This window comes from Ictalurus punctatus, chromosome 20 (assembly GCF_001660625.3).
Source record: "Ictalurus punctatus breed USDA103 chromosome 20, Coco_2.0, whole genome shotgun sequence".
Classification (NCBI taxonomy): domain Eukaryota; kingdom Metazoa; phylum Chordata; class Actinopteri; order Siluriformes; family Ictaluridae; genus Ictalurus; species Ictalurus punctatus.
The window spans coordinates 4427656-4442149 of record NC_030435.2 but is presented as its reverse complement, the minus strand read 5'-3'; the positions used below and the strand labels follow the sequence as shown (position 1 = coordinate 4442149).

At 39.4% G+C, this 14494-nt stretch overlaps 1 protein-coding gene across 1 annotated transcript; it reads right to left on the bottom strand.

Annotated features, from left to right (window-relative positions):
• Positions 1-4021: 4021 nt before the first annotated feature.
• pou3f2b (POU class 3 homeobox 2b) lies at positions 4022-6520 on the bottom strand. Its single transcript, XM_017496445.3, has one exon. It carries the CDS (start codon positions 6467-6469, stop codon positions 5222-5224), a length of 1248 nt encoding a protein of 415 aa, XP_017351934.3. The 5' UTR covers positions 6470-6520; the 3' UTR covers positions 4022-5221.
• Between the last annotated feature and the right edge of the window lie 7974 nt (positions 6521-14494).

Here is a 14494-nt window from a genome sequence, read left to right as displayed (position 1 = left end):
AATATAATATTAGATTACGTTCTGATTATTTGCTATAACAAATCTTGGTGGCTACGGAGTGTTTTTAAACCAGCCCATTTTGGAATAAAAAACCAGACCCTGGCAACCCTGTTATTAGCTGTCCTGTCCGCTTCATCTTCCTCCACAGAAAATGTTCACAGAACGAGCATGGGGCAGCGTGAATCCTGTCCCATTGGTTCCCTATTAGCGCTTATTGCAGTTCCCATTTTTGACCGCTAGGTTAAATAATAACACTATGGCATTAAAGGGAGCAGTGAGCATGCTGTGCTGAGGTTTCACAACACTGAGAAAGACGAGGAAATCGACAGAACATCAGATTATATCTGTCAAATAACAACATTTTTAAAACCATTGCTCACTCAAAAGAATTCATTCGTATTTCAGTGGAATTTAAAATGTATGGAGTTGAAGTGAAGGAGGATTTACTCTAATGAATTTTAATATTTGTTGAACAGCTGATATGCAGAATATGGCTGTATTATATGATACACAACACAGTTAATGACTGAGACTAAATATAAATATAAATACAAATAAATCAAGGGATTGGCACCCTGTCCAGGGTGTACCCCGCCTTGTGCCCGATACTACCCGGAATCGGCTCCAGGATTCCCCGTGACCCTGAAAAGGATCAAACGGTATAGAAGATGGATGGATGGATGGACAAATCAAGGGAACGGTCAATTAAATTTTGTAGTACAAATTATATAAGGAATCATGAATGATGACAAGCTGAAATGAAACCAGGAGTTTGTTTGGCGGTGACAGTGTGCGTATTTAGGCAACAACATTCTTTTCTGTTACATGACGTGTTAGTTAGTATATCCCAGTACTTGCATCCTCTTTTGCCACACACTCAAAAGTATGTACTTTTTCTAAACAAAAAGAGTACATAGTTTTAGTGCATAGTGTAAGTAAGAGAACTGGGACGCAGCAATATACTGCTGTTTACGGAAACTTGCATGTCTTGTACATGTTTGTGATGCTGTGCTGTAATTTCATTACTCTCCTCTAGGGGGCACTAAACAATACAAAATGAGTTCCTCACGTCTCAGGATTTTTTTTTTCCCCTGTGCATTTCAGTTTCACTCGATCAGACAGTGGCTACGGTTCCATGCACATCAATATTCCGATATTAATCTGAATTTAGCAATATTTTTATTAGTTAGTCGTGTAAACGGCACAATCCAATTGCGCAATTCAGATTAAGGCAATATTCTGATTCCCCAAATTCTGATTCCCACACAGGAATATGCCTGTTTCAATCGGAAAATTGTTGCATGTAAACACCTTATTCAGAACTTTCACTGAAAGGAGATATATGCGCATGCTCAGTCCGCAAGGAATTGTGGGTGCTAACAGATGTTTAGCTGTAGGCTAGGTATTTAGGAATGGCAACTCGGGCATACTTACAACAACCATGTATACGGGAATATTCTGATGCCTGTATGCATATAAACATCGTATTCGAAATATGGCTGCAACCCAAATATAGACCTTAATCAGAATTTGACGTGTATGTAAACGTACTCAGTGACAGACCAAGAGAGTATATGGAAAAAAATTTTTTAATAAAAATGATTTTGTGATCAAAAGATCAAAGATGTGAGATTCTCCATCAGAGTCTATATGTATGTCCTCATGCATTGTGTCCACACTTATGGAGTCAGTTTAAGGCTTTTAAAAAGGTTTTTACAAAAATATAAGATCACCTCCAAATCACTTGAGAGCATTACTGTGAAGTAGCATAAACGTCTGTAGCTCTATAGACTATTTCTCATTCACAAACTTTAACAACTTTGTACATGAATAAAAGTTTTAAATGCTTTTGTACCAGAGTCCATGGATAGTGTTTTATTTATTCATTTATTCATTCATTTATTTATTTATTTATTTGTTTGTTTGTTTGTTTGTTTGTTTGTCTTTTGTTTTTAAGGTTTTTTAAAAAACTTTTTTTTAAACGTTTTTGGGAAGAATTTTTTTTTTTTACGTCTTTGCACCAGGCAAGAGTCCTAAACTGTATAAAATATTAAAGTGGTATGTTTAGAAATTGTTTAGCTGTTTAGAGATGGTTCTGCAGAGGATCTGCTACAGAAGCTGACATGGTTCTGTAGAGGATCTGCTACAGAAGCTGACATGGTTCTGCAGAGGATCTGCTAAAGAAGCTGAGATGGTTCTGTAGAGGATCTGCTACAGAACGTAAGATGGTTCTGTGGAGGATCTGCTACAGAAGCTGACATGGTTCTGCTAGAGAATGTGGTGATGTATAATGCACAACATCATTCAAAAGTGTAATCTCTCCCTCCACTGTTGATACTACGCCAGTGGTGCCTTGAGGCTTTCAAAACCTTGAAGTTTCTCCAATGCCATAAACAAAATGCAAAACCTATAAGCACTGTGACAAGTGTCTAGTTTCTCTTACTGTAATTCTCTTTTATACATGCCTTATTTGTTGTAGGTTTTGTTTTTACAGTTTATATTTAAATTTACAGTCAAGTTTACAGTTCAGCATCAGATTTAACCCTGCTGGGAAGGGAAAAAAAACCAATAGAAACTCTCACAGAAGTTGTAATGGATTTAATGGTTAAAATGGGAATTGTATTGGTTTTAATGGAAACTCTAATGGTCCCAGTGTGTTTCTACTGGTAATTTGTTGAATTCTATTGGTGGCATGCTATGTCTAGTGGATACCATTAAGGACCAATAATGGTAATGGTTGTAATGCGTAGCTAATGGTTTGTAATGGTATTTGTTGTGAAACCACTAGAACATCTGTAACAGTTTCCGTCATAATTATTAAATGGTTTTTAATAAATGCTTACTTCGTCTTGAATGGCTGATTCGGATTATTTCTGATGACATGCTGTAGATTGGGTCTAATTTGTTACCTGAGTGCCAAATTCATATTTTCCCATTTCCAAAAAAATTATCTTTACAAAAACACTTCTTGTTACTTTAAAAACAGATTCATGGACTGGGCACACCTTGTGATCCAATCACAACCCATAGGATTATTCACTAAAAAATATACACATGTAGTACTCTTCCATTTTTTAGTGTTTACACTCTATTTCTAATCAGATCTTTGATAGTTTTCAGCAGTAGGAGTGTGTTCATTTCAAACAAGGGTGGCAGTGATGGAAAAAGAACTTTAATAACATTTAACTGTCATTGTGAGACCTTAGAAGTGGGTGTTTTTGCAAAGCTTTTACATCTGTCTGTTCTTCTGGGTTCACAGAAGAGTGCTTGAAGTTAAAATTAGCTTTTTGAAGAGCGCTCGCTCTCTCTCTCTCTCTCTCTCTCTCTCTCTCTCTCTCTCTCTCTCTCTCTCTCTCTATCTCTCCATCTCTCTGTCTGCTCCTTTCTGTTCTCCTTCTGCTAACACACATTCACATCTCATGTTGACACGGGTGAGATTTCTCTATCTCTATCAGAGTCTCACTGACACTGTCATATTTCTTTTTTTTTTTTTTTTTTAGCAATTTATAGCCAAAATACTGTACATCAACACAACCAACCTTAACAACCATCATTGTTTGTTGTGCTTAAAAAGAAAGACATGTTCAGCACTGACAGCATCCTGCCCCTCATTTATATTGATACTTAATGATTTGTGATGTTCGAATAATGCCAGTATAATCCTGGCTGGAGAAAGAAGTGCAGAAAAGTTTATTTATTTAAAAAATTATGATAAATAAATCACGTCAAGAACTTGCTGTTGTGCAAATGAGGTCTCCTGGGTCGTCCTTTGAAATGTAAAAACGAGTGCCTGAAAATGCTTAAAAGTGTAATATTTCTTTTGCAACTTCATATCCATGTCATAAAGCACGCATATAATTATATTTGTATATTAATGTATGATGTTTTGTAGAAATTGTAATAGGGATTGTAGATTGTTTGACTATTGTGCTTTATTATAAATATCTTAAAAAAGTAAAGCGCTGAGATTTGGTATTATTATTATTATTATTATTATTATTATTATTATTATTATTATTATTAGCATGATGATTAGGATGATGACAAACATAAACCTGACCAAAACTAAACAAACCTAATAGGGATATAAAGACTTGAAATGAAAATGACCTTTTTTTTATATTAAGCAGATTCATATTGTACATAAATAAAATGTGTATTAATATAATAATATCATATAAAAGAAATAATGTACAATCAATCACTTTTTTTCGTGGCAATTTTCACAATGTAAAAATGTTATACTGGGACACATACAATCAATATAAATAAGGAACGCCATCCAGTTGTAAAAGTGGATCTGTATATTGAATGAACTGTACAAAAGACCACAGCCTATAAATGTCTAATAATAATAATAATAATAATAATAATAATAATAATAATAATAATAATTTCATTGCTTTACTTTCAGAATTTTTTCCGTAAAATATTAATAGTATAAAATACACAACAAATGGAACTGCAGCCTTTGAAATATTTCAGTTTCATTCGTTAAAATGTTTATGTTTAAAAAGCACGTTTTTTAAAAATCAGATTTAAAATATTTACAGAGTTGTATATAGGGTATACAATAGTGTGAACACTCTGTCATGTTGTATATTCAAATTTATAAAATCTTTTATTATTATTGTTTTTTTTAAAAAAAATGCTAAATGCAAAAGAAGAAACCAAAGATGAAGCTTATAACATATCGAATATATCGAAAGAATAATACAAAAGTAAACAAAAAGTAATCAGGAATTATACGCACTAGAATCTTTTGCCTGTTTGAAGAAAAAAAAGTGCTGAAGTGAAGAGATAATCTCCCTCTTTCAATTATACACTATTTACACACTGTCCAGACATTATTATTATTATTAATGTTGTTGTTGTTGTTGTTGTTGTTTGCCAATAACTCAAGCATAACAATGATAATAATAATAATTATAATAATAATGATAACAGGGACATTTTTTTTTTCAATTTAAAATGTACTCATCGTCCGCAGTGACAGTTTTCTGCAAAGGAAAGGCGGAGATAGGAAAGCAGCCCTGCACGCGCTGGATACTCGAGTGTGTGTGTGTGTGTGTGTGTGTGTGTGTGTGTGTTTCCAAGTTAAGCCTCTGTCACAGTGATGCATTTTGTTCCCACACAGTAAATCCTGCTGTAGTTCCGTACATACTCCGGTCTCTCTCTCTCTCTCTCTCTCTCTCTCTCTCTCTCTCTCTCTTTCTCTCCATCACTGCACGTTTTGCGTTTTGAGCTCGAGCATGGCCTCCTCGGTCCCGTGCGTGGCGTGCACACCGGGCGGCGTCATCCTCTTCTCTTTCTGCCGCCGGTTACAGAACCACACGCGCACCACCTCCTTCTCGAGGTGCAGGCTGTCCGCGAGGCTCGTGATCTCCGCCGCGGCCGGTTTGGGACACTTCAGAAAGTGGCTCTCGAGCGCGCCCTTCACGCTGACCTCGATGGACGTGCGCTTCTTCCGCTTCCTCCCCTGCGCCGCGAGCTTATCCAGGCCGGTGCCACCGCCGCCGCCGCTCGCGCTGCAGTCCGCCTCCTCGAGCCACTTACTGAGCAGCGGCTTGAGCTTGCACATGTTCTTGAAGCTGAGCTGCAGCGCCTCGAACCGGCAGATGGTCGTCTGCGAGAACACGTTGCCGTAGAGGGTGCCGAGCGCGAGCCCGACGTCTGCCTGCGTAAAGCCGAGCTTGATGCGCCGCTGCTTGAACTGCTTGGCGAAGTGCTCCAGGTCGTCTGACGTCGGGGTCACGTCCTCGTCCGACGCCGGCGACTCGTGCAGACTCCGGTGGTGGTGCTGGTGCTCCCGCAGATGCGGACTGTGGTGATGGTGATGCTCGTGCTCGTGATCCTGATGGTGCTGGTGATGCGCTTGAATGCCCGGCACGAGCCCGTTGAGCGCGCCAAACCCGCCGGAGTACGCGAGACTCTGCTGCCCGGTCGCCGCGCCCACGCTGGGCAGGTGAGCCGCCGCTGTACCGCTCGCGCTCCTCCACGCGCGTGCGGCGTCCTCTTCGTGATGCTGATGATGATGGTGATGGGGATGATGAGGATGATGAAGCATGTGCTGTAAGTTGCCGCTGCTTGAGTTGTTGTTGTTATTGTTGTTGTTATTGTTGCTGTTGTCGTCGCTGTTGTCGTTGTCCTCGTGCATCTCGTCTCCCGTGCTGCGGATCGTGGGTTTGATGTCGGCGGACGTCCACGCGGCTCCTTCCCCACCTCCACCTCCTCCTCCTACTAATCCCCCTCTCCCACCGTGAGAGAGCGCGGCCGCGATCCACTGGTGCGCGTGACTCCCACCGCCGTTGTTTTGCAGCGCGAACTCGCTCTGCAGCAGCGCGGCGGCGTGCGCGTGCCTGTAAGCCGACCCCGGAGCCGCGTGCTGCTGCATGCCGCCGGAGTCCGCGTGCACCGGCGCGCTCGCGCTGAGCAGACTGTAGTGAGCGGCGGAGGCTGTCGCGGCCATGAGGAGCAGCGCGAGACTGAAAAGCAGTGAACAGAGGAGACATAGGTAAACACACACCCACCCTCCCACACCTACACACACACACACACACACACACGTAGGTTCTCTCTCTCTCTCTCTCTCTCTCTCTCTCTCACACTCACTCACACACACACACACACACACGCGCGCGCGCGTAGGTTCTCTCTCTCTCTCTCTCTCTCTCTCTCCTTCACTCACACACAAACGTAGGCTCTCTCTCTCTCTCTCTCACACACACACACACACACACACACACACAAATCGAAGCCCCGCCTCCAAAAGATGCTGATTGGTTATTAGATGCGCCTTTACTGCACACTGCAGAGACTTCTCTCTCACCTCGTGTCTCTCTCTGTCTCACACTCTTCTGTCACTCTTTATCTCTGTCTCTGTCTCTTGTTCCTCTTGTTCTGCCTCTTACTCACACTTTCTTCTCTTCTCCTGTTGCTCTCTCTGCTTTTCTTTCTCTCTGCTTCTCTCATGATCTCAGTCTCTTTGCTTATGTCTCTCCCCTCTGTCTCTATTTTCTCATTGCTTTTTTCACTCTCTCTCTTCATCTCTCTCTCTCTTCTTTACAGACAATTTTTTTCTTTCCGCCTTCTCTCATTTCCTTTATCAAATGTATATAATTTATGCACATATCAATAATCCAATACATATATATATATATATATATATATATATATATATATATATATATATGAGAGAGGAGAGAGCACGGAGGCATGTTTTGATTTAAAAAAAAATTGACATTTAAAACAGTTTAAAAGTTTTAAATGTACTTTTCTTTCTCCTCAGTTTAAAGAAAAAATCGGTCTTTAGATGAATTGCTAACATAGACAATTTTGATTCTGTTAGCTTATGAGAGTAAAAATATATTATTTATTGCCATTTAGAAGAATGCACAAGATGAAGAAGGAGAAAACACGACAGCGGCAGTGAGGAAACACAGTGAAACTGCGTTTTGCAAAAGCCATGATAACAAACAAACTGATATATATATATATATATATATATATATATATATATATAGGATACACTCATGTACACTCAGCGAACACTTTATTGGACCACCTGTAAACCTGCACATTTGTGTGATTATCCAGTCAGCCAATCATGTGGCAGCAGGGCAATGCAAATACAAAGCACAGCTCAAGAGCTTCAGTTAATGTTCGCATAAGACATCCGAATGGGGAAAAATATGCTCACAGTGACTTTGACTGGTTGGTTTGAGTATTTAAGAAAGTGCTGATCTTCTGAGATTTTCACACACAGCAGTCTCTAGAGTTTACACACAATGGTGTAAAAAAAAAAAAAAAAAAAAAAAAAATCCAATCCAGCGAGCAACAATTCTGTGGGCGGAAACACGTTGTTGAAGTCAGACGAGAATGGCAAGACAGGTTCTGACAGGAAGGATACATTAACTTAAACAACTACACTTTACAACCGTGGTGAGCAGAAAAGCATCTCAGAACACACAACAAACATGCCCGGTTCAACTGCCCGGTTCTGATGAACACGTTTCCCGCTGTAGCCTGATTTTTTTTTGTTCTTGGAGGCTCTTTTATACTGTACAGCAAGACAGATTGATAGACAAATATAGATAAAGAAACAGAAGGGGACTGAAAGAGAAAACACGCACACAGTGAAGTTCAGGTGGTCTGTGTGTGTGTGTGTGTGTGTGTGTGTGTGTGTGTGTGTGTGTGAGTGTGTGTGTTAGCAGGCTGCAGGTGTCTCAGACTGACCAGCTGTCAATGTCCGTGCTGAAAGCAAAAGCACACTGCATTATTCTCCCCCACCGTACATTTCTTCATCAGCTCAGGGGGTTGCTATAGAGACCGGTTCGAGGGAATGGGTAGGGGCAAACCAAACAGTGAACACCCCCTGTCACCCCCCTCTGGGGCATCTGAGAGCCTACTTACATCAGCTTTCCGCTGGACAAAGCACAGAGTAGGAGAGGACAGAATGGGAGAAGACAGAGAGACTAAGAGTGTATGAGTGTGTGTGTATAAGTGGAGGGAGGAAGGGAGGGAGGGAGGGAGGAAGGGAGGGAGGGGCACTTTGGATTCATCAGAGCTTGTTTTTATTGTCATATTAATCAAAATTGAGATGTATTAAACAAAAACAGTAAACTCAGTCAATGAGTCTTCAGTACAAATTGATTATTTTTTAAAGAATAAACTCGATTAGTAACATCCTAACATAGATATGGCTCCATTTCAAACTTCCTGTCTCTATTAATGCGCTCGTTCTAATGCGTTATCGTTTCTAAAGTAACAACTCGTATACATAACCTACACATCAACATCATCTAAAACTGAGCGGATTTTTAAAAATAATTGTGTTGCTATCTAACTTTAACAAAGAAAGAAATATATCACGGATATGGTGAAGTTTTCTGTAGCGAGACTTTTATTTAACATTTGTAGAAGGAGTCTTCATTGTCAGAGGTTTTTGTAACAGTTAGTAAGTTTACAGGAAAGTCTTCAAGAAAGAAAGAAAGAAACTTTCTGCTTTCTGGCTTCTTGTTGTTTTTTTCTTCTTATAAACTATAACAGAGAGGGGAAAAAAAAGAAGCTGGTAAGGGTCAGAATGTAAAAAAAATAAAGCAGGACATGCCATCCATTTTCCATACAAAGGGTTTATCCCAGGGAATTCAGGGAACAAGGTGGGGGACACCCTGGACGGGCTCCAACCCATAGCAAGGCACAATCGGACACCCGTTCACACACTATGGACAATTTGGAAACACCAATCAGCCTACAATGCATGTCTTTGGACTGGCGGAGGAAACTGGAGTTCCCAGAGGAAACCCCAGAAGCACGGGGAGAACATGCAGACTCCATGTACCCTGGGGGAGGATGCAGGTTTCTTTGAATCCCCTAACCCTGGAGGTGCAAGGCAAACATACTAACCACCAATCCAACACATCCACGAGTAAATAGGTCAGATTGCTAAAATGTATTTAAATTGACTTAATTTTCTATACAGAAGATCTTGAACTCATAGAAACAGGTGAAACTGTTTGCTTGCAAAACAAATCCGCTTTCTTTCTTTGTGGTATCACCAGAGTTAATAGAATTCTGGTAATCATTACACGAGTACAGCTAATTGCGTGCTAATTGTGCGCTAGCATGATGCCCAAGGTCCTAAAGGTGTGAGAACAGAGCCATGTCATGCATTAGTCACTTAAGAACATATTAGCAGGGTTTTGAGCATGAACGAAATGATTTTTACGCCGACCGTCGCCAAACCATCCAGGCTTCGGCGTGGCCCGAAAATCCGCCGGTGCGACGATGAACATCGTCGCGCGGCTAACAGCCAAATCGGCCAAATCAAAAGAACAATTGTGTTCAATTAGGGTAATAATTCACCGCATTAGCATGTCACCGCAACGCCTTAAACACTCCGTGTCATGAGAAAACCAGAGCACATTACGTTTAATGGCCTAATATGCAAACTACGGCTCGTTCAATTACACGGCTTAACAGCGCATAAATGATGCGTAAGGCCCGGCGCTGATTCATTAGGAAATGGCGGCGATTTCACGTTCGCTCCCATGCAAGCGATCTCAGAGCTCCATGAGTCGCTGCCCAAACTACATATAAGGAAATAAAAACGGAAGAGGGAGAATCAAAGCGTTAAATTAACTGTAATTATGTGACCCGAATGCTATAAAGATTCTCATTTTTTTATGGGCTAATTGGAGAACTGTCTCCGTGTACAGCAGCAGGGTTTCATGCGTCATGTTCCAACACGGAGTTAAAAAATAATTAGGCACGTTTTGTGAGGACAGGCTGTAAATCGGGTGAAATCAAACGACACGTGGCTATTAGCATACTAGCAGGGGCGGGTTGTTCTCTCTACTAAACTGTTCCTTTCCTTATCGCTGGGCTGGAACCCTAAACACTGCCCATTTTGTACATAGCCAATGTACTATCTATCCATCTTTTACCTAGTGCACCTTTTGAAACTATTTACAGTCCATTTATGTACCTTTCATTTATTTATATTTTATCTAGAATATTTTTAAAGGTACACAATTTCCACTTTTTTTTTTTTGAGGTGAAAGATGCAATTAAAGGTGCAATAGATGTACACTTGAGAGTACAAAGAAAGGTACATTTTAGTCCAGTTTTTTTTTTCTTCAGTGTGTGAGGTATTACTTGACACATTCCAGCATTAATCTCTCCACACATACATAGGCGGTCACACACACACACACACACACACACAGAGCAAGAGTGAGTGAGAGAGTGTGTGAGTGTTCACTGTCGGTGGTAGTGGTGGGGTATCTTTCACCAGGATCTCGTAATCCAATGCAATTAGGCAGCACAAAGACATCGTTAAATCTGTCCCTCTCTACACTCGGCTGGTGATTGTTTGGGTTGAAAAGACCGACCACCCCGGTGTGCATCCGTGCTTGTGTGTGTGTGTGTGTCTGTGTGTGAGAGAGAGAGAGAGAGAGAGAGAGAGAGAGATTGCCCCATAGATCTTAAAAAAAGTGTGTGGGGGGGAGGGGGGGTGGAGAAAGAGAGAGAGAGAGAGAGAGAGAGAGAGAGAGAGAGAGAGGGGTGAATAGCTGCACGGTATCCACTGCTGATGAACTAAAGCACCGTTTTCTTCCCATGACGATCAAACAGCGTCACGCATGCGCAGATCAGCCGAGCAGCGCATTATCCCTGCTTTCTGATCGCACCCTGTCCTGTAGGCTGCATAAAGCTCCATTATATACACAATAACCATAAAATGAAATCAAATCGGATTCTAATGTCTTATCATCTCCAACCTGCTCGGTGTTTATTTGAGAATTTATTTCAGTCTTTTACTTTATTGTGCATTGAAGTACATTCGTCTCCATCACATGCTGAAACAATGTTTATTTCATTTCATAAAACAACAACAACCAAAAACAACCAACACACACACACACACACACACACACACACACACAATATATATATATATATATATATATATATATATATATATATATATATATATATATATATATATATATATATATGGGAGAATGAATTACAGATACATCCTGTTATTCTGAATTATTATAACAAATTACATGCCTGTTCTATTATTTCATCAGAATACATTTCGAGCCAGATGTGATACACTCTAATGGCTGTATTATAAAGCCATCAAACTGCGGTTCATTTGGATATGAATGTAAAATAGAATTGGTATTTAAATAATTGAATATAACTAAAACCTTTTCCCCTATTATGCCTTTTTTCTATTATATTCAATTATTTACATAACAAGTCTATTTAACATTTATATCCAAATAAATCACATTTTAACGGATTTATAATAAATCCCTAAACGCATCATAGATGTAGCCTAGCATGTGCTATATAAATATATCACATATTTATTGTATATATCCAATATGTCACAAATATTGACATAAACCCAAATGTTCAAATAAACAGAAACATGTTGCATATCAGATTTGATCATTTTATCCGTTACAGGTCTCGAACAGCTTTAACATAACCTCAATAAATAAATCTAGATTTATTTTATAAGCGTGGATGATTAAGTCCAATTCTAGAAACGTTTTGTATGGATGTAGAGTATATTTAGAGTCAAATAAATGGCAGATTAATTGTTTTATATATAGTATAACACTAACTGTAGAGTTGTTTTAAAAAATATATTAGTATTATGATTTAATCAAACAGATTTTTCTCTGGTGTAATAGAAGACGATGTAAACCTGAAGTAAAACGATTTTTATAGTCTATTGTATATTACTGTATTTGTGCTTTACAAGATAAATAAATAAAAGTCACATACAGTACACATAACACCAGACTCACACCTGTATACCTGTACATTCATGCACTTATCCAATCGGCCAATCACGTGGCATCAAGGCTATGTTTAAAATCTTTGCTACAGGTCAAGAGCTTGTTAATGTTCACATCGAAAATGTGATCTCTGTGACTTGGCATGGCATGGCATGGCTGTTGGTGAAAGATGGGCTGGTTTGAGTATTTCAGAAACCGCTGATCTCCTCTGAATTTCACACACAGAACACTTACTAGAGTTACTAGAGTCCACTGAATGCCAGTTCTGCAGGATGAAACACCTTGTGATTGGCCAGACTGGTTCGAACTGACAGGAAGGGTATATATGGTAACTCAACTAATCACTCTTTGCAACCGTGCTGAGCAGAAAAGCACAACACATCAAACCTTGTGCTGGACGGGCAGCGCTGCCTCGGGTTCCACTCCTGTCAGCCATGAAGTAATCTGAAGCTACACTGGGCGCAGACTCACCCAAACTGGATAGTTGAAGACTAGAAAAAGACCAGGTGATGCTACATACGGTGTAGTGGAGAGCGTATGGTGTGTGAGCAAAAGATAGAGGGGGATAGCAGTCTGCAATCGCTCATTTAATTGAGGCACATTTAAGCACACATGGCTTGTTGTTTGTGGAGCAGATGGTTGGAGACGCATGCTAACGTCTGTATCACTGCTCTAATTGAAACGTCAATGCCAGCAGGTTAAAATGAGCATAAGCATCTATAGGTTATACAGTATGCATCTTAGCAGATGGGGTTTACAGAATGTTGATTTTCCATATATAGCATTTATTAAATAATCTCTGCTTTAAAAAAAGTGTGACAACTTCCCCAATGGTCAGGTGTTCTTGGTGAGTCCAAAACTCCAAAATCTAGAGAAAAGCCTTCCCAGAAGAGTGGAGAGTATTCTAACAGCAAATATAACATTTCACTGCCATTTTCCATTTTAGACTGGAATGTGTATTATTTATCATGCTTTCTGTGTATTTATTTTAATTGTATTTTTATTTGCTTTATTGCATTTTTGTCTTTATTGAAAATGTTTTCATATTGAATGACTATTTCCTGACTGTACAGCAAAGTCAACATCTGTCATCTTTCAAATCTAAAGATGATTATTATGGAATAAATTTGTTCTTCTCTGTCCGTCCGTCCCCCCCCCACCACCACCACCACCACCACACACACAATTATTTACCTATAATCACTACAAGGGAAAAAAAAAAAAAAAGCTAGATTTTCTTTCAACTTTATGAACGATTCTCGAATTACTATTTACATTTTTTTTGTTCATACACAATGCAATTCTAAATAAATTGTGTAATTTCTCCAAGTTTTTTTTATTTATTAGATAAAAAAAAATATTTAAAAAAATAATAACAGAAAATAATGCAAACTGCAAGCAATGGTTCTTTTAAATAAAGAATATTTAGAGGAAGATTTAAAAAACAAACAAACATTGCACTATTGGCTATAGATGGCGCTGTTACTATTTAATTTTTATTTAACAGTTACTACTGTTACTGTATATTATTTGTATCTTAGCGAACGCTTCCTTCTCGACAGTGTAAATCCGGGCAATGTCTTTCGTGACATGAAATGCCATCGCAACTGGGGTATTCTTCTCAAATCCGAGTTCCTTCCCTGTTTACGGAGCGACGTCAAATCCACATGGTCGCGCACAGCGTCAGAAATAAACAAAGTAAAACGTCTTAGCTTTAAATGAATTACACTGTATATACAAGTATTAGCTTTAGATTAACCAACATACAGACATACCTGTATTCGTTTGTTAAATCTAAAACACTGACTATACAGTTCGGTGATAGAGAAAGCAAATATATGCCACTCATCTGAGTTAGCTGCCTAGCTTGTCGCTAGCTAATTTCCCACTCCGATTTGTTGATTGTGCTGAGGTCGTAGGACATAACGCAGCCTCATATTTTACATAAACATGTTCGTCTGACTTTTCAAACGTGTACCAAGTGATATTTGAACCTTTCTTTGCTACGAGATCAGTCCTGTGCCCTTTCAAGGACACAAGAACAAATAATACTTCAGTTAGGTTGTGAGATTTGCAGCGTAATTTAGTCTTCAGTCTAAATTAGCAGCTACAGGCTAAAGTTAGACAGGAGGTTATTGCTAGCTAGGTAACTGTGCTAATTAGCGGCTCCTCAA

What these genes read in the sequence shown, in the direction of transcription:
- pou3f2b (XM_017496445.3), bottom strand. Translation starts at nt 6,469, where the DNA reads ATGGCCGCGACAGCCTCCGCCGCTCACTACAGTCTGCTCAGCGCGAGC.